Below are 21,370 nucleotides of genomic sequence, written 5' to 3' on the forward strand. Positions count from 1 at the left end.
ATATGATTTTAAATGAAAAAACTTAAATATACAGAAAGATGTAAAGAACAGTAAAATAAATGCTTCTACTCTCACCAGATTCAATAATTGTCAACATTTTGGCATAATTACTTTATTTGCTATCTGTACACACACGCAATATTTTGGGGGACTAACCACTTAAGGTACATTTTATTTTATTATTATTTTTTAAAGATTTTATTTATTTATTTTGAGAGCAAGAGCATGCAAGAGCGGGGGAGCGGTGGGTGCAGAGGGAGAGGAGACGCAGACTCCCAACTGAGCAAGCAGCCTGATGTAGGGCTTGATCCTAGGGCCCTGAGACTATGACATGAGCCAAAGACAGACACTTAACTGATTGAGCCATCCAGGCACCCCCACTTAAAGTATATTTTAGACACTGCAACACTTCTAAATACTTCAGCATGCATCTTGGAAAAATAAGGGCATTCTTACACATGACTACAGTATAATGATCACATCCTACAAAAATATCAGAATTCTTTAATATCATCTAATATCTAATCCATATTCAAACATATCTTTGGGTCTTTATTATTCATCTGTTCACATTTTTTATTGATTTTTGAGAGCTCGTTATATATTTAGAATATTAATCATTAGTTTGCTACTTACTGTGTGATCTTGAACAAAATACTTAAGCTCTCAACCCTCAAATTTCTACATCTGTGAAGCACAAATAATAAGACATATATATCATAGGGTTATTGCAATGATTACTTAAAATCATAAATATAAAATGTTTAGCAGAAAACAGACATATTAAAAATACTCAATAAATCATAATTGCTGTTATTAACTTGAAAACATTTTTCCAGTTTGTTGTGAGTCACTTAATTTTGTTTACAGTGCCTTGCTATATATATATACCCTAATTATGGACAAGGAGGTAATATCAGCAGAACACAGTATGGAAAAATAAACAGAAACCTGAAAAATATTTAAAAAAACAAAATACAATATCAACTATTAAAAGGCCTAGTAATGTTTCAATTCCCTTTAACAAACTCTAAATAAAATTAACAATCTTGATTCTGAAATCCATATTCCAAAGATGAACATCCCTATTGAATTTTAATTTTTCTAGAGTTTCTCAGTAGCCTCTAGCTAAAAAAGCATAAAGGAAGATTAATGACAGCTTCAGGCAGGAGGACAAAATGAAAATCAGTTTTAAAATTATTAAATGAGATTATACAAAGTGCTTATAACTATACCTAGAACACAGTAAGCATTCAATAAATATTAGACATCTAAATCATCTCAACTGTTATTAACAAGAGATTATGTACAACATATTGTGTACTGATTATGATAAACAATGGGTTCTAATTACTTAATGCCACTCTGTATACCAGTGTATATTAAGGAATATTCTGTACCCTGAAGGTTAACAGAAGTCATCCAAAATAATCAGAGCAGTGTCCCCTTTGAGGGATACATTTTAATTATTTTTTCAATTTTGTACATGTTTATTGTTTTACTGAGGTTTAGATATATTTTAGTTATTTTATTTTCTTACTAAATTATCCACTTAGTTGAGGTTCTAGATTTATAACAGAATTAATGCACAGCATTTCCTTACAATTTTCAATCTTGCCTTACCTGCAATTGTAACTCATATCATTTCTAAGACTATATATTTGCTTTCTTCTCCCTTTTCCTCAACTAGCATACTAGAAGCTTTTCTATTTCATTGGACTTTGCATAGCATCATTTCTTGAATATAACAATTCTACTTTTTCTGCTCACAAACTCATTAATTTTTTCCACATGTTTACTTATTCTATTTTTTTCTTAGACTCATTTTCCAGCTTCTTGAATTAGATGAAGTTTATTTCTTTTCCAACTTCCTTATATATAAAAAAAAAATTAAGGCAATGGATATTCTTTTGAGTAGTGGTTCAGATCAGAACTTTTAAATTTTGCTTTTATAATTTCTAAATAGTCTGCAAATTAAGTTTTTCTTTTAAGAAGTATTTTTAAATTTCCATGTGACTGAAAAATTTTTCCTGTCCATCTTTTGATATTAAGTTCAAAATGTTCTGTGCCACGGTCAAAAATATGGCCTGTATAATTCCACTACTGGGTATTTAGTCAAAGAAAATGAAAACACTAATTTGAAAAGATATATGTACCCCTTATGTTTACAGCAGCATTATTTATAATAGCCAAGATATGGAAGCAACCCCGGTGTCCATCCATAGATAGTGGATAAAGAAGAGGTGATGTGTGTGTATATACATATATATACATGTATAATGGAATATTATAATATTGTAATATGTGATGGAATATTACTCAGCCATAAAAAAGAATGAAATCTTGCCATTTGCAACAACATGGATTTATGTAAAGGGTAAAATGCTAAGTCAAATCAGTCAATCAGAGAAAGACATCATATGATTTCACTCATATGTAGAATTTAAGAAATGAAACAAATGGACAAACAAAGGAAAAAAGAGACAAAAAACTAGACTCTTAAAGTCGTCTACCATACTCTTCTAAGGAAAGGTTCTAATATGCACCCTAATTCTAGGGCCTTAGGAATTTTTAGCAAAATTCAAAACAAAACTCAAAAATGTTGAAAAAGAACCACAACAGTTGTATGTGGAAAAAAAACAATAAAACAAACAAAATTTCAACTGCTTACTAATTAGTTCTAAACTCCTGAAATGTCTACATTCTATACGGGAGAAATCCAATAAATGTCCCTTTAGCTAACAAATGTTATTGTAATAAAAACAAAATGCAATTTAAATCTGGACGGACTGTTACTCTACTAACAATTCACAGTTATTTTGGCTAGAGAAAAAGTAGGTCACATAGTATTAAGTATGGAAAGGTAAAATACTATCTTTATAAACTTAGCTATGGATAGTTAGGCAATCAAAATATTCAACTATTTTTCAAAACTGAAGCAGAATGTCGAATAAATTCTTCAAAGAAATGCAAGAGATTTTAAGCAAGTAACTAAAATACCAGCAATCAGCAAAATGCTTCCTGAGGTTTGCCTCACAAAGTCTACATCTTAGAATTATCTCCCACTTGGTTCCAGATGTAAATCAGTAATTTTCTTACAAAATCCTGCACTGGTTTCTTAACAAATATAACACCATTTTTTCTCCTTGCATGACGCAAGTATCTTTCAGATGGAATATCTGATAGGATAGAATATCTTGTTATAGTAAGTACAAACCAATAATCCCTTTTATTTTGATCTGCATAAAGTAGCTTGAAAACCAGTCCCACTCCCACCTTCGGATAAGGGGAGCACAGAAGTAACAGCTATTGTACTAGACAGAGGACCAAAAGAACGAACAACAACCCACAGAAAGCAGAGTATCTGAGAACGTAGCTGAATATTCTTACCACATTTTCCAAAGGTGCTGCACCAAACACTTTAAAGACAGGGTTGGGTTTAGAGGGGGAGATACAGAGGACAATAGCTTGCTGTCCCACTCGAGTAGTATATTCATCTAATGTGGCTCGAAGTTTCCTGAGTCAGAGAATGAAAAGAGAATAAAAACAATTAAAGAAAACAGAAATTATAGTGACACGGAAACAAAATTTACTTTGATTTCAGAAAATTCATTCTGATTAGATATGGGTCTTTTTTTACCTAAAATATGAAAAGTGGAATGTGAGGTTGAATACCCTGTTCAGCAGAAATATGTGCATGCCTCTGTCCTAGAGACCATGACTAGCCCACTGATCCAAAGGTCGGCTATAAGTTTGCACACAGCCTTGACACAACGTCAGACGTGGAGAGTAGAATTCTTCCCGATCTCAGTAACACTAAAGGGGTTTTCTCTTACTGCTACTTATAATAGTAATAATTACTGCTGAGACCCTTTCTTGTAGACGTCATCATATCATCTCCATGCTTACTAAAGGGGGCCTAAATGACCTGCTTCCAACTTCTTTGATTGACATAGTCCTTGTTTATGTCTCACTGACATAGTTTTAATCCAGAAATACAACTTCAAAATGTTGTCATTTCCAGATTTTCACTGCATATAAATAATTCTTGGTTCTGCAGTATTTTACAAATGAGGAAGAAAGGGGATCCCTGGGTGGCTCAGTAGTTTAATGCCTGCCTTTGGCTCAGGGTGTGATCCTGGAGACCAGGGATCGCGTCCTGCATCGGGCTCCCTGCATGGAGCCTGCTTCTCCCTCTGCCTGTGTTGTGTCTCTGCCTCTCTCTCTGGGTCTCTCATGAATAAATAAATAAAATCTTAACAACAACAAAAAAAATGAGGTAGAAGTAAAAGAGCTTTTTCAAATATATCAACATCGGATGAAACAGAAATGCTGGGCTTTTCTTCTGAAATTATGGGAGATTATTTTAAAGTCTACATTCCATAATTCTTCTGGGAACATAGTCTACTCTTTCCAGAGACTGGTGAGTAATTAATTCAAATGAAACAAATGGAACATAACTACTTTTCCATCTTTCTCCAAAAGTATGTACTGTCATTCTATGTCCCTTATAGCAAAGACATTTCTATAGATAACGCATTCTAATTACTCCTGCCTATCCTGTCATTAAAAGAAATGAGAAGATCTATCTGGTGGTATAGAAACTCTTTGTTGAAAGCTTCCAATCGGTACTTTTGGGTTTTTCCTTCAGTTTCTTATAATCTTCCTCTTCTGTTCTTAGTATAAACCGTATTTTCTAGCTTTTGTCACATATCATTTACATGGACTGGCACTCCATTTGGATTCAACATTCCAATAAACATCTAAAATTTTGGATATAATATTTAAAACACAAGAAAAAAACTTCTGGAATATTTTATAGATGAAATTTCTTATTCCTTATGAATGCATGTTGTGCAACCATCAAATATTAAGTCCTCCGTGTACTACACCTGTGTAATAATCTTCATTTGCAAACTACAAACTCTTCAGAAAAAACAGAAATGAGCAAAGGACCATATACCAAACAAGAAATTTGAAGACACTCCAATCCTTTCAATCTTACCATTCCACTGAAAATGCTTGTCAGTTCAATCATGACTTCCACGTTGCTAAATCTAATGGTCAATGTGCATCTTGTTCAACCTGCCAGCAGTATTTAACAAATCACATGCCCTCCTTCTTAAAGCACTTTTGTACTTGGTTTCTAGGATATTGCTCTCTTGATTTTCCTCCTGATTCACTGATAGCTTCTTGGACTCCTTTGCTCATTGCTTTGATCTCTCCAACCTCTAAAGGGTAGAGTGCATCAGGCCTCAGGTGGCACTCACTCCCTAGGCGACCTCTTCTAGTCTCATAGTCTTAGACAAGATCTAAGACTTAGACATTTTCAGCAAGATCTCTTCTTTGAATTTCAGACTTATATATCAATTGCTTATTCTGTTTCTCCACTTAATAGGTAAGAGGTATCACAAGCCTAATCTGTCCAAAACAAAATTCCTGATTATGCTCTTCCCTCACTCGTTTCTATACCTGTCCTTCTTCCAATAAGTATCATCTCAATACTTCCAGTAATCAGACCAAAAATCTTGAGGTCACCCGTTACTCCTGTTTTTGTTCTCATACCCCACATCCAATCCATCAATTACTTATGTTAAGGGTAACTTCTGAAAAACATCCAGGACCTGACATCTCTTACTATCTTTGCTATGTTGGTTTTAAGACACTATAGTTTCTGGCCTGGATTACTACAATAATCTCCTAATTGCTCTCCCTGCTTCCATTCTTGTATACCCAAATTTGATTCTTAAAACAGTACCCTGGCAGTTTCTTTGAAAACATAAATCAGACCATATCACTGCTTTGGTCAAAAGCCTTCAACTGACTTTCCATCTCATTCAGAACAAGAGTCAAAACCCTTATAGTGGACCAACGACCCCAAAATGTGGCTTTCTACTACTACTCTGATGCTATCTCCTGTCATTCTCTCCCTGGCTGTTCCTCAAATATGACTATCACGTTCTATCCCACTTCAGAAACTGCTCCTGCTCTTCTCTCTGCCTGAAAAGCTCTTCCCCTAGACATCAACAATGTCCCTTTACTTACTTTAGGTCTCCATTCAAAGGTTGCCTATCAAAGAGGACTTCCCAGGGGATCCCCAGGTGGCTCAGCGGTTTAGCGCTTGCCTTCCGCCCAGGGCGTGATCCTGGAGACCTGGGATCGAATCCCATGTCGGGTTCCCTGCATGGAGCCTGCTTCTCTCTCTGCCTGTGTCTCTGCCTCTCTCTCTGTGTGTGTCTCTCTCATGAATAAATAAATAAAACCTTTAAAAAAAAAAGAACCTTTAAAAAAAAAAAAAAGGACTTCCCAGACCATCTCTATAAAAAAAGAGAAACTACTGTATCCTCCTCCAGACCTTTTTTTTTTCCCTCACTCTATTTTCTTTTCTTCCATAGTACTTATCTTCATTTGATACATTACGTATGTGTTTACTTTCTTTTTTCCTTCACTAGAATATAAGTTCTTTAAGGGAATTTGTTTTGTTCATTGTTATATTCCCGAGGCCTACAGCAATGTCTGGCACAGAGCAGGCATAAAAACTTTCTCTGAATGAAATGATGTGATATTCTACATTTGTTCATCATTTCTAGTTTCATTTATTTAATTCCATAGGAGTACTTTCAAGTCTAATTCTGCCATCAAGGACTTTAACTTGGCATCCTTGGTGTACCTAGTAATGTATGTTCTAACTCTCATTCACATCACGAAGCACTGGAGGAACAGCAACAATATGGAGAAGGGAGCCCTCACCGAAGAAGGCGTGTTTGCTGTCTCTTCCGGATAGACGGATTAGACTCAAACACATGAGGCCGTTTCCGCTTCTTTCCTGTTGCCACAGCAGCAGCAGCAGCCATTCCCACAGGACCTAAAATAATAACGCATGTGCTGAGATCAGGCAAAGCCTGCTAGCTGTATAAGACAGAAAATAAAGGTACAAAAAAGGTAGCATTTATTTCCTAATATGTTCTCATTAAATAAAATGTTTCTGATATTATCAACATACTTTGCTATTGTTCACCACGAATCATATTTTCATTTACCAATAAAACTTACAATGAATCTTAAAAAGTGATTGACTTAAACACCTCCCCACCATACACTAGCTAAATTTGATATAACGTTATGTTTTGTTTTGTTTTGCCAGCATGCCCATACTGCGAAGGCAATATTTTCAGAGGTGCTAGATGAAACTGCAGCATTGAGAGGAAGAGCTTGCCAAAAGAAAATAATCACAGATTTCAAATTTCACTTCCAACCCTGTGCCCCTCTTTCCATTACCCCAAGACACTGCCAAGTGGACAGTGCCAAGTTAAGGAAGTCAGAGATAATCACTCATACTTGGAACTCAAATAGTAACAACACCACACATAAGAAGACTATCTGGAAGAATATTATCTTAAAGGGAAATTTTTTTCTTATATATCTGAGAATTGTGCCTAAAATGGCATTGTTGACCACAAAGTTAAACTGATAAAAGCATGCTGGCAGGAAAAAGATGAAAACTATCCCACTCTGAGGAAAAAATATTAATAAAAGTTGGTCTGGCTTGCCCTGAAGCTAATCACTAAAAAAAAGGAATTATTGGTGTCTCTGATTCATGGAATCTCAACATATCAAGGACATTCCTTTTTTTTCTTTTTTTTTTCTTTTTTAAGCAGATGACCCACTTTTATCCTTATCTGTAAACCCTGTAAAAGGCTTACATGAAAATTAAGTTTACTCACATTTATATATGTTATATATGGTCTAAGGGGCTCAATTAAAATAAGCCTTCTTGAAAATCCAGACAAATCTCTCTACATGTATTTTTGGTAGTATAATCAGTCTGACTTAAATAAACTCCACTAAAGAGCCCCAGAGCAAGTAAAAAAATAAATTAATAATTTTCCTCTCCTTTCCATAAAAAATCTTACTGATGCATTTTTTCTAGGATTTTATTTTTTAATTGTGATAAGAACACTTAATGAGATCTGACATATTAATTTTTTAAGTGTACAATACAGTTAAATAGGCACAATGTTATATACCAGATCTCTAGAACTTATTCATCTTGCATAAGAGCAACTCTCATTTCCACACCCCTGCCCCTGGCAACTACCATTCTACTCCTGTTTTTCTAAGTTTGACTAGATACCTCATATAAGTGGAATCATGCAGTATATGTCCTCTGTAACTGACTTATTTCACTTAGCATAATGTCCTCAAAGTTCATCCATGTTGTTGTATATGGTAGGATTTCCTTCTTTTTAAAGGCTGGATAATATTCCATTTTATATCTACACCACATTTTCTTTATCCATTCATCTGTCAGTGGACATTTGAACTGCTTCCACATCTTGGCTATTATGAATAATGAACATGGGAATGTGAATACTCTATGAGTTCCTGATTTCAATTCCTTAGAATAAATATCCAGAGATAGAATTGCTGGATCATAGGATAGTTCTATTTAACTTTTTAAGGAATCTTTATACTGTTTTCCATAGGGGCTGCAGCATTTTATATTCCCACCAATAGCATACAAGGGCCAATTTCCCTACATTCCTTGCTGATATTTATCTTTTTTTTTTTTATATAAGAGCTATTCTAACAGTGTGAGGTAGCATCTCACTGTGGTTTTGATTTGCATCTCCCTGATGATTAATAATGTGAACATCTTTTTCATGAACCTCTTGGCCATTTGTACGTCTTCTTTAGAGAAATGTCTACTCAAGTCCTTTGTCCATTTTTTAATTAGCTTATATGTGCTCTATGGAGTTGTAGGAGTCCAACATTTTATTACTGAAACTTTCAAATACAGAACAAAGTTAAAAGAATTTTTTAGTGAATATTCATATCTACCACTCTACCATTAACATTTTACTACATGCACCTATCCATCTTTCTTTTCTTTAATTCTTTAAGATTTTTTTAGATTTTTAAATAATCTCTATAGCTAATGTGGGGCTTGAACTCACAACCCCAAGATCAAGAGTCACGTGCTCTGATGAGCCAGCCATGCACTCCATCCATCTTTCTATCCATTCATCAAGCCATATCATTTTTCTTATTCTGATTCATGTAAACTGCAGTATGACTCCCCTAAATATTCAGTAAAAATATCATTACCTAGAGTTCAGTATTTCTTTACAAGTTTTTCTTTTGAGGTAAAATTTACATATAATGCAATGTACAAAACCTTAAGTGTACACTCAATTTTAAGATTTTAAGTGTACCATAAATTCTGAAAATGCAGACGCTTATGATAACCAATCTCCTATCAAGATATATAATAATACCTCCACTACAATAAAGTACCCAAAATTCTGAATTTTTTCACCCTATTTTAGTTGTCTATTCTAGAACTCCAAATAAATGGAATCATGTAATATATACTCTTTTGTGTAAGGTTTTTTTCACTTAGAATAATGTTTCTGAGATTTATCCATATTATTATATATTAGTAGTTTGTTCCTTTTTATTGATGAGTAATATTCCAGAGTATAAATAAATCATTGTTTATCCATTATCCTATTGATAGACATCAAGGTAATTTCCAGTTTTAGCTATTATGAATAATGATGCTTAATTAATTTATAAATTCAGTACAATTCAAATTAAAGTCCTGGCATGGGTTTTTCTAGAACTTGAGAAACTGATCCTAAAACTTAAATAGAAGTACAAAAGGCCAAGATTAGCTAGAATTATTGTGAAGAATTTTAAAAGGTGAACTCATCCGATCAAACATCAGTAGTTACTATAAAGCTATAGTCATCAAGACAGTATGGAACAGGCTGAAGGATAGACAAATAAACCAATGCAACTGAATACAAATACCTTCTTATGTCAGAAGACAGAGTGGGAAAAGGATGAACTATTAAAAATATGGTACTGGGACAAATGACTGTATGGAAAAATAATGAAACTAGATCTCTATATCATATACAGAAATGTATTATTCCAGGTGAATTAAAGAGCTAAATTAAAACAACCAGAACAAAAAAATTTATAACTTCTAAAATAAACTGTTGTAGAGTATTTATACACTCAAGGGTAAGAGTTCCTTAAGTAAAACTCCAAAAGGATTAACAGTAAAGGTAAAAGACTGATAAATTTCACAATAATATAAATTAAAACCTTTATAGACAAAATGAAATAATAAAAAATTGGGGGAAGGAGTGGTCAACAAATTGGGAGAAGATAATAAATGCAATGCATACTATCGAGAAAAGAATAGTATTGAAAAACATTATCAGTAACTCTTACAAAGTAATTGGGAAAAACGACACAACCCGATTGGACAAAGGCACAAAGAGGAAATATGCAAAAGAAGAAAAGCAAATAGTCAATAAAGATCTGAAATGGTGCTCTATCTCATCTTCTGCACTGGCCGGAATTGCTCGCTCAGAGATGAGCAAATTAAACCAACAATGAGATACTATTTCATACTCATTAGACTAGCAAAAACAAAAAACAAGTCCAAATATGGTACAGACTGGAAGCAACTGGCACTTTAGCATGCTGCTTGCTGGGATGTAAATTAATATAGTGATCTGGAAGGGCATTTGGAATTTTCGTAAAGTTGAAAATGTGCCCATCTTTGCCCTCTCATTCTCCTCTTGGGTATATCCTTCAGCAGAGTTTTTAAACTGCAGGTTTCTGTTCTTTGGTGGTTCATGAGTAGTTTTTGTTTTTTAACAAAATGGAATAAAGTAAAAGATACCAGAACATATCATTGGGTGTATCATGGCGGACATGTAAGTAATACTCCATGAGAAATTGTTATTACAGTTATATGTACACTCGCTTATTCCAGACGACAATGTAAAACTATCACTATGGGAGCTGTCAAAGTTTGAAAAACAATGCCAAAAGAAACTCCCACAATTTGCATAAGAAAACAAAATAATTTTCATTTGCAGCTATTATTAATAGCAGAAACTTACAAACAGCCTAAGTATTATACCAATATATGTCATATTCAGATAATGAATGGAATACCAAGTAACAATTAAAATAAAAACATACTGCCACATTATCAATATGAATGAATCTCAGAAAAATATTACTGAATGAGATAAACAATGGTATAGAAAGGATTAGAGTGCTATCATTTATATAAAACTTAAAACATGCCAAACAATGCCAAGTATCGTTTATTGATACAGACATACACAACAGAAATAAAAGAAGTACATGAGAATGATAAATTTAGAATACTGGTTAACTCGGGAGGAAAGAGAATAGGATTAGAAAAAGCAGTAATTCCCTTCCCTTCCCTCTCCATTCACCTTGTTTCATTATTTCTTCTAGAGTATTCAGTGCTTTCTGAAATTATTCTGTACCTTTATTATTTGTACCTTTCTCCTCACCACTGGCCTGTAAGCTCCTTTAGGAGCAAGCTCTTGCCTGTCTTGTTTATTGTATCTACATATAGTGTGACATGGAGTATACAGCGATTCCTCGATAATTGCTGAATGATTAAATGGTAGATAATTTCTACCACCTGGCCCTCAGTTTCCACACCTGTCACATGAAAATGTTAGATAAAAGTCCTTTCCTAATTTTAACATCGTGACAATGCAGTGCCGTAATAGCAAAACTGTGGCTCAAAAGCATCTTCCTTCCCAGGAAAGAAGTTGACCTGCATTCATTATGTTAGGATGCCCTCTTCTGGGAAGTATAAATACTTCAAAAATATATTTCACAAACATCTCATCTGTGTTCTGCCACTGAGCCTTATTTTAAATTCACAATTCCAGAAATACACAGTGGATAATAACGGAGAGTAATACGGCTGTTTTTCATTTTTCATTTGTTTTCTCCTTAAATATAGCACATTCTAAAAAAAGATGAAATATTTTGGCCATTCCTAATCACTGATTTACTGTCCAATTTTCTCCTAAATATCTTCTAAGATCAGTTTTCCTTATACAATATTAAACCCATCCAGGCATCGTTTACATAGAGTCTTCTACATAATGTTAAATGTACAATGTAAATAGCAAAGAGAATGGCACAAACTATAGCCCAGCTTTAAGTCATTTAGTGGCCCAGAAAATCTCAAACCTTAAATTGGATTAAGATAATCCAGGATTGCTAGTGTCCTCAGGCATCTGGCAGAAGCAAACAAAAATCCTCTCTAGAGGACAATAATTTCATTCTAGACCTCAAATTATTTCTAAAAAAAATTTCTAAATGCACCATGCAGCACTCATTTGAACATAACCAATACATGAAGAGAAAAAGCAATGTAAGTAAGAAACATCAACAACATACAACAAAAAAAGAGCCAGAGGCACTTCAGAGAGTAGAGTACCAAATTTATTGTAAAATCATTATGCTTACTTCACTCATGGAGATTAAAAAACTTTTTTTTCTATTTCAAAGTTATAATATTACAAATTTGGGAGGAAAAAATATTAGAAATTCTAAAACAAAAACTATTAACTATTACTAAAATTACTACCTCAGTAGACAGATTTAAAAGCACTTCAGACACAGCTGATGAGAAAAATTAATAAACTAGAAGACAGTTTGAAGAAACTAGATAAAGCATAAAGAGACAAAATAATGGTAATATAGAATAGAGGGTAAGAGAAATAAGGGATTTGGTGAAGACTCAATGAGGAAAACTAATATATTTAACTGGAGTCACAGAAGGGAGAGATGGAATGGAGCAGAAACAAAACTGAAGCAAAATGTAGTGACTAAGAGGCACCTGAGTGGCTCAGCTGGTTAAACGTCTGCCTTTGGCTCAGGTCATGATCCCAGGGTCCTGGGATTGAGCCCTACGTTGGACTCCCTGCTTAGCAGGAAGTCTGCTTCACCCTCTCCCTTTGCCCCTCTTCCCAACCATACTTTCTCTCTCTCTCAAATAAAAAAAATCTTCAAAAAAAAAAAAAAAATCTTGTGACTAAGATGTTTCAGAATTGATGAACGACATCATCCACAGATTCAAGATGTTCAAAGAATCCTAAATAGAATAAATAAGAAGTCCAAAGCCAAATATATCACAAAAACTGAAGACAGAAAAATAAACAAAAAAACTAAAGACAGAGAAAATATTTTTTTTTTTTTTAAGATTTTTTTATTTATCTATTCATGAGAGACACACAGAGAGAGGCAGATTCCATGCAGGGAGCCGAATGCGGGACTCGATCCTGGGACTCCAAGACCACGCCCTGGGCTGAAGGCAGGCACTGAACCGCTGAGCCATTCAGGGATCCCCCAAGACAGAGAAAAATCTTAAGAAGAGTTGGAGGAGGGACCTATGTGGGAGATAACCTGCAAAGGAGCAGCTGTTAAAATGAAACAGCTGAATTCCAAAAGCAAGGATGGAAACCAGAGGACAGCAGAAATAGTATCTTCAATACAAGGGGAAAAAAATAAGTGTCGACCTAAAATTCTATACCTGATGAGAACATTCTTTGAGACTGAAGGTTAAATAAAAAACATTCTTCAACAAAAACTGAGAGACTTCCATGCTGAAGAAAATACTAAATGTTATCTTTAGATAAAAGAAAAACTCTCAGAAGTCAAGTTGGATATAAAGGAAAAAATGAACACTATGTATGAAACAAAAATAATGTCTTGTATAGCTTAAAGTATACAAAGAATTAATACACAGAATAATAGCATATAGGTCAGGAGGGGGGTAATAAAATTCAAGGGTTTGTAGAGACTTGCACTGTCCCTAAAAAGGACAGAAGTATCAACTACAGAAGACTTCGAAATAAGTTAAGGATGCACTATAGTTTCTAGGGGTACCACTAATAATAAAAGTGTGTATAATTTTCAAACTAACAAGAAAAAAAATTTAAACTTTTCGGTCCCTCCAAAACACAAAGGAAAAGTAAACACAAATTGGGATGAAGAGAAAGTATATAGCAAGCATGATAAATTTAAACCTAAACATACCAATGATTATGTTTAATGTAAATGGACTAAATGCTTTAGTTAAAAGTCAAAAGGTTGTTGGAATGGATGAAAACACAAAACCAAAGTCTAATCATTAATAATATGTGATTCTACATCTTAAGTCTCAGTAGAATACAAGCATAAGCTGTAGATGAAAGGCTTTAAAAACTGTGAAAATGTGATATGAAGATATACATGACAATGCCTGCATCCGAGGCCCTTTCAGATATGCACAATATCAAAAATTAAGCAAAAAACCGAAGAGCTTCTGTTCCAAACAACATTACCTGCAGCAGCTAGATGGGCTGTTACCTCATCAGCCGCTGTGGAGTTGAGTATGTCTGAATCATCATAAGATGTGTCCTCAGGAGAAGAAGGTGAGTCTTCATCAGCACTCAGCATACTGTGCTCAGTATAGGTGGCCACATGGACCTGCTGTACTTGTTGGGCAACTGCATGGGCTTCTATGGTAGCCATGTGTTCAGTTTGGGTCACTCCGTGTTCCTCCATGAAGATCTACTGTCAGAAGAAATGGCAAAGAACAGAATTCAATGTGTAATGTAACACAATGCTTAAACTAAGCAATATTTTCCGCAAGGGCTGAGGAAGCCTGCAATTTTACTACATACCTCACCACACCAAGTCATAGGAAATGGAAAGCACCATTCAAACATCACCTAGAAATGGTAGAACATTTTCCTTATGTAAAATCATTTTGGTAGAAATTCACTGTGCTAATTTTATATGTCAGGCCACAAAAGAGTAAATACTCTTGATATTACATGATGTAACAATAAAAAGATATTTTAAAGATCCCAGTGACTTGCATTTGCCATTATAGAAATAAAAAAATTAGTAAGTAAAAGAAATACTTAACATTTTCTTTGTACTTCACAGACAAATGGAAGTTAAGCTTTATTTTTTCCAAAACTACAATCACTTAAATTGGTTTTTCTGCATATAAAACTGTGCTTCTTGTAAATCCTGATATGATGTAGTAACTTGTAAAGTGGTAAGATAAAAGTCTCCTCTTATACTGCACTTATAATCTATTCCCTCATCCCCCTCAATCTACGGAAATGTGTTAACCTTACAAAAAATTTTTGAAGCATACATACATAGATATGATTTTAAATAAAAACAAGTTCATATGTGGAGCACATGGGTGGCTCAGTTGATTAAGCATCTGCCTTTGGCCCTGGTCATGATCTCAGGGTCCTGGGACTGAGTCCCAAGTGTTGGACAACCTGCTTGGTGGGGAGTCTGCTTCTGTCTCTCCCTCTGTCCCTCCCCTCTGCTCATGCTCTCGCTCTCGCTCTCAAATAAAAAATCTTCATTTAAAAAAAGGTTCATATTACACATACTCTTTTATAATTTGTTTTCATATTACAATCTATCTAAACATTTTGATGCGTCAAAACATTACAGACCTTTCTAAACAGCTGCAGTATACTTCACTGTATGGATGTGCCATAATTATGCAACCAATCACCTACTGACATGTGCCAAGGCTGCTTCCCACATTTTGCTTTTATAAACATCAGTGTGGGGATCCCTGGGTGGCGCAGCGGTTTAGCGCCTGCCTTTGGCCCAGGGCGCGATCCTGGAGACCCGGGATCGAATCCCACGTCGGGCTCCTGGTGCATGGAGCCTGCTTCTCCCTCTGCCTATGTCTCTGCCTCTCTCTCTCTCTCTGTGTGACTATCATAAATGAATAAATAAATTAAAAAAAAAAAAACATCAGTGTGGTGAATATTCTTGTTTATAAAATTTTGCATAGTGGTCCTTGATAAACTGAAAATAATACCCTATGATCCAATAATTAATTATCTACCAGCAATTATACCTAGAAGAACTGAAAGAAGGGTCTCAAAGGGCTATTTATACACCCATGTTCATAGCAGAATCATTTAAAATAGCCAGAAATGTAGAAGCATCACAACTAACCACTGATGGATAAATGGGTACATAAAATATGTAGATATATATACAAAAGAATAGTATTCAGCCTCTAAAAAGAAGGAATACAGGGGTATCTGGGTGGCTCAGTCAGTTAAGTTTCTGCCTTCAGCTCAGGTCATGATCCTGGGATCCATGATCCTTGATCCTGGGATCAAGCCCCACATCAACTCCCTGCTCAGCTTTTGCCTCTCCCTCTGCCACTCCCCCTGCTTATGCTCGTTCTCTCTCTCTCTCTCTCTCAAATAAATCAAATCTTAAAAGAAAAAAAAAAATTAAGAAGACAAGAACTTCCCTTACCGATTTTCAAATTGGGGCACCCAGGTGGCTCAGTCAGTTAAGTAACCAACTCTTGGGTTTTGGTTCAGGTTGTGATCTCAGAGTTGAGCATTGTGGCAGGCTCTGTGCTCAATGAGGAATCTGTGTGAGATTTTCTCCCTCTGCCTCTCCTCTACATGCTCACTCTCTCAAAGAGAGAGTAAAAAAATATATATATTTTTTATATATATTTTTATATATATAAAAAATCTACAGCTAGTATCATATTTAATGCCAAGAAGCTAGAAGCTTCCTCGCTAAAATCAGGAATAAGGTAAGGATATTCCCTCTCACCACTCCTTTTCAACACTGTACTGGAAGTCCTATAGATAGACCAGTAAGGGAAGAAAAAGAAATAAAAGGTATACTGATTGGGAAGGGAAGAAAAACCTGTGTTTATTCAAGAGGACATAATTGTCTACACAAGAAATCAAAAAAAAAAAAAAAAAAAATTGGGCAGCCTGGGTGGCTCAGCAGTTTAGCGCCGCCTTCACCCCAGGGCCTGATCCTGGAGACCCGGGATCGAATCCCACGTTGGGCTCCCAGCATGGAGCCTGCTTCTCCCTCTGCCTGTGCTCTGCCTCTCTCTCTCTCTCCCCGTGTGTCTCATGAATAAATAAATAAATCTTAAAAAAAAAAAAAAGATACTCTCTATGAAGATAATGAGAAGACAAGGCACAGACTGGGAGAAAATATTTGTAAAAAGTCAGCTGATAAAGCCGTTTTCCACAATACGCAATAGAATATGAACAACCTGATTTAAAAATGGCAAACAACCTGAAAAAACACCTCACCAAAAAGTTATAGATACGGCATATAAGCATGTGAAAAGATGTTCAATCATGTCATTACTGGATTGCAAATTAAAACAAGATAATACTACACATCTATGAGAATGGCTAAAATCCAAAACACCACCACCACAAAATGCTGGTGAGGATGTGAAGCAACAGGAATTCTCATTTATTAATGGTGGGAATGCAAAACGGTACAGCCACTTTGGAAGACGTTTGGCAATTTATTACAAAACTAAACATACTCTTATCACACAATCCAGCAATTGTGCTTCTTGGTATTTACCAAAGAAGTTAAAAACTTTTATCTACTACAAAACCTGTACAGAAATATTTACAGCCTATTCATAACTGCTAAAACTTGAAGTGACCAAAATATCCTTTAATAGGTGAATGGATAAACTATGGAACATCCAAAAAATGGAACACTATTTAGTACTACAAAGAAATGAGCTAGCGAGCTATTAAAAGACATGGACGAATCTTAAATGAATAGCTAAATAAAAGAAGCCTGAAAAGGCTACATATTGTATGACTGCAACTATATGAAGTTCTGGACTTCATCAAGATAAGAAGCTTTTGCACAGCAAAGGATACAGTCAACAAAACTAAAAGACAACCTACAGAATGGGAGAAGATATTTGCAAATGATGTATCAGATAAAGGGCTAGTTTCCAAGATCTATAAAGAACTTATTAAACTCAACACCAAAGAAACAAACAATCCAATCATGAAATGGGCAAAAGACATGAACAGAAATCTCACAGAGGAAGACATAGACATGGCCAACAAGCACATGAGAAAATGCTCTGCATCACTTGCCATCAGGGAAATATAAATCAAAACCACAATGAGATACCACCTCACACCAGTGAGAACGGGGAAAATTAACAAGGCAGGAAACAACAAATGTTGGAGAGGATGTGGAGAAAGGGGAGCCCTCTTACACTGTTGGTGGGAATGTGAAATGGTGCAGCCACTCTGGAAAACTGTGTAGAGGTTCCTCAAAGAGTTAAAAATAGATCTGCCCTATGACCCAGCAATTGCATTGCTGGGGATTTACCCCAAAGATACAGATGAAATGAAACGCCGGGACACCTGCACGCCGATGTTTATAGCAGCAATGTCCACAATAGCCAAACTGTGGAAGGAGCCTCGGTGTCCATCGAAAGATGAATGGATAAAGAAGATGTGGTCTATGTATACAATGGAATATTATTCAGCCATTAGAAATGACAAATACCCACCATTTGCTTCAACGTGGATGGAACTGGAGGGTATTATGCTGAGTGAAATAAGTCAATCGGAGAAGGACAAACATTATATGGTCTCATTTATTTGGGGAATATAAAAAATAGTGAAAGGGAATATAAGGGAAGGGAGAAGAAATGGGTAGGAAATATCAGAAAGGGAGACAGAACATAAAGACTCCTAACTCTGGGAAACGAACTAGGGATGGTGGAAGGGGAGGAGGGCGGGGGGCGGGGGTGAATGGGTGACGGGCACTGAGGGGGGCACTTGACGGGATGAGCACTGGGTGTTGTTTTGTATGTTGGCAAATTGAACACCAATAAAAAATAAATTTATTATTAAAAAAAAAAGGTTCTGGAAAAGGCAGAACTATGCAGATAGAAAAGAATCAGTGGTTGCCAGGGATTAGGGGGAGCACAAATTTTGCAGGGCAGTGAACTACTGTGTATGATACTATAATAGTAGAAAATATGTCATTATATATTTGTCCAAACCCATATGTGGTCCAAACCCATATGTACAACACAAAGAGTGAACCATATGTGAATTATAGGATGATAATGATATGTCAATATAGACTCAACCATTGTAACAAATGTACCACTCTAACACGTCAGATGCTGATACTCAGGAAGGCCATGCCAGTGTGGGGACAGGGAGAGTATATGGGAAAATTATACCTTCCCCTCAATTTGTCAATTATACCTCAAAGAAAATTAAAAAAAAAAAAAAAAGACAAAAAAGACATTTTGACACACGGTATGGCATGGATGAACATTGAGGATACTCTGCTAAGGGAAATAAGTCAGTCAAAAAGGATAAATACTATGTAATTCCACTTATATGAAGTCTCTAAAGTAGTCAATTTCGTAGAGACAGACAGTAGTACATGGTTGGCTGCAAGGAGCTGAGAGGGGAAGGGAAACAGGAATTGCCTCACAGGTATAGAGCTTCAGTTTTGCAAGATAAAAAGAGTTCTGGAGATTATACAACGATATGAATGCACTTAACACTACTTAACTGTACACTTAGAAATGGAGCACCTGGGTGGCTTAGTCGGTTAAGCGTCTGCCTTCAGCTCCAGTCATGATTCCAGGATCCTGGGAGCGAGCCTCACACTGGGTTCCTTCCTCACCCAGGAGTTTGCTTCTCCCTTTTCCTCTGTCCCTACCCCCCCCCCTTCATGCTCTCACTCTCTTTCGCTCTAATAAATAAATCTTAAAAAAAAAAAAAAAAAGAAAGAAAGAAAGAAATGGTTAAGGGGTACTTTGGTGGCTCAGTTGGTTGGGAATTTGACTTTAAAAAAAATATTTTATAATTTGAGAGAGAAAGAAAAAGCATGAGTGGGGAGCAGGGGGCAGAGGCAAGGCAAAGGGAGAGGTAGAAGGACAAGCAGACTCCCCACTGAGCATGGAGCAACCAAATGAGTCACCCAGGTGCCCTGGGTGTCTAACTCTTAATTTCAGCGTAGGTCATGATCTCAGGGTCTTGGAATCCAAACCCCATCAGGCCCCACGCTCACCAGGGAGTCGGCTTCTCTCCCTCTCTACTACTCCTCCTGCTCACATGCATGTTCTCTCTCTCTCTCTCAAAACAACCAATCAACTGAGGCGCCTGGGTGGCTCAGTCGGTTAAGTGCCTTCAGCTCAGATCATGATCCCCAGGGTCCTGGGATCAAGCCCTGCAAGGAGCTCCCTGCTCAGTGGGGTGTCTGCTTCTTCCTCCCTCTCTGCCCCCCACCACTTGTGTTCTCTTTCATGTGCTCTCTCTCAAATAAATAAAAATTAAATAAATAATATGTATATTTTTCCACTATTAAAAAAATCATCCTTGACGCCAGTGTAACTATTGTGCAAAGAATAAATGACTATCATTGAGCAGAATAATAAATCTAGCCCTTATTAACTTTTTATTTTTTATTTATTTTTTTTCAAAGATTTTATTTATTCATGAGAGACACAGAGAGAAAGGCAGAGACACAGGCAGAGGGAGAAGCAGGCTCCATGCAGGGAGCCCGACTTGGGACTAGATCCCGGGGCTCAAGGATCACGCCCTGGGCTGAAGGCAGACGCTCAACCACTGAGCCACCCAGGGATCCCCCACATTAACTTTTTAAAAACGTTGCATATTATTTGATTTAAACAAAACAGAGTACAATACTCTGAAATAATTCAGAGACAGACAGAATATCATGATTTCACTCATATGTGGAATTTAAGAAACAAAACAAATGAACAAATGAAAAAACAAAGACAAACCAAGAAACAGATTCAACTATAGAGAACAAACAGATGGTGGTGGGGAAGTTGGGGGGGAATCCCACGAAGGGGATTATTAAGAGTCACTGAATAATGTACAGAATTGTTGAATCACTATATTGTATATGTGAAACTAATATAACACTGTATGTTAACTATACTGAAAATAAAAATTTTAAATGTTTTGATAAATTCTTAAAGGTAAAATTTCTCAGTCAAGAGTGTATTTTAAATTTTGATGCATAGGGCAGCCCAGGTGGCTCAGCGGTTTAGCGCCGCCTGTAGCCCAGAGCGTGATCCTGGAGACCCGGGATCGAGTCCCACGTCAGGCTCCCTGCATGGAGCCTGCTTCTCCCTCTGCCTGTGTCTCTGCCTCTGTCTCTGTCTCTCTCTCTCGATTAAATAAATAAAACCTTAAAAAAAAATTTTTTTTGATGCATACTGACAAGCTGAATGTTCAACTGGTGCACTAACAATCTCTACATGTATAACTCACCCCCCCATGCCAAGTTTGGAATTCAACCAGCATGCAGCAGAATACAGCACTGCATATCTAGAGTTAACTAATAAAAAAAAGGGGGGGTGGGCAGCCATATAGATATAAATAACCCTTATGGCTCCAAATAAAAAGCATATAATTATCTATTCATGCAAAGTTCTCTCATTTTTATTCTACTGTATTATAAAACTCTCCTTTTCCTTATTTGAAAACTTTAAAAATCCTTGGTTTCTCTAAGTGATTGCTTTCTTTTTTTTTCCTTCCTGGATCCCTACCCCCACCCTGCCCTCAACCACCCCAGAGATGAATGCTTTAAGCCCTATCCTGTTATGTCTTTTTTCTTCAGGTGACTGGTTCTGTGTAGATGACTATATTTTCACCTTTGGATGCTC

General features: G+C 36.0%; 1 protein-coding gene across 21 annotated transcripts in view; it reads right to left on the bottom strand.

Moving 5' to 3' along the window:
• NRF1 (nuclear respiratory factor 1) overlaps positions 1-21,370 on the bottom strand; it is a 135,054-nt gene that overhangs the window by 71,056 nt on the left and 42,628 nt on the right. For 7 of the 21 annotated variants that reach the window (XM_072764076.1, XM_072764079.1, XM_072764071.1 and 4 more), the window contains 3 exons: positions 14,187-14,418; positions 6,751-6,865; positions 3,391-3,517 (listed from right to left, as the gene is read on the bottom strand). In XM_072764076.1, coding sequence (XP_072620177.1) covers positions 3,391-3,517; positions 6,751-6,865; positions 14,187-14,409 — 465 coding nt within the window. In that variant the 5' untranslated portion in view covers positions 14,410-14,418. Of the gene's footprint in view, positions 1-3,390; positions 3,518-6,750; positions 6,866-14,186; positions 14,419-14,528; positions 14,577-15,329; positions 19,365-21,370 lie in introns of those variants that run through there. The other 14 variants (XM_026010814.2, XM_026010812.2, XM_026010810.2 and 11 more) reach the window with 7 other exon arrangements.

The sequence above is a fragment of the Vulpes vulpes genome, chromosome 7 (assembly GCF_048418805.1).
Source record: "Vulpes vulpes isolate BD-2025 chromosome 7, VulVul3, whole genome shotgun sequence".
Taxonomy (NCBI): Eukaryota; Metazoa; Chordata; class Mammalia; order Carnivora; family Canidae; genus Vulpes; species Vulpes vulpes.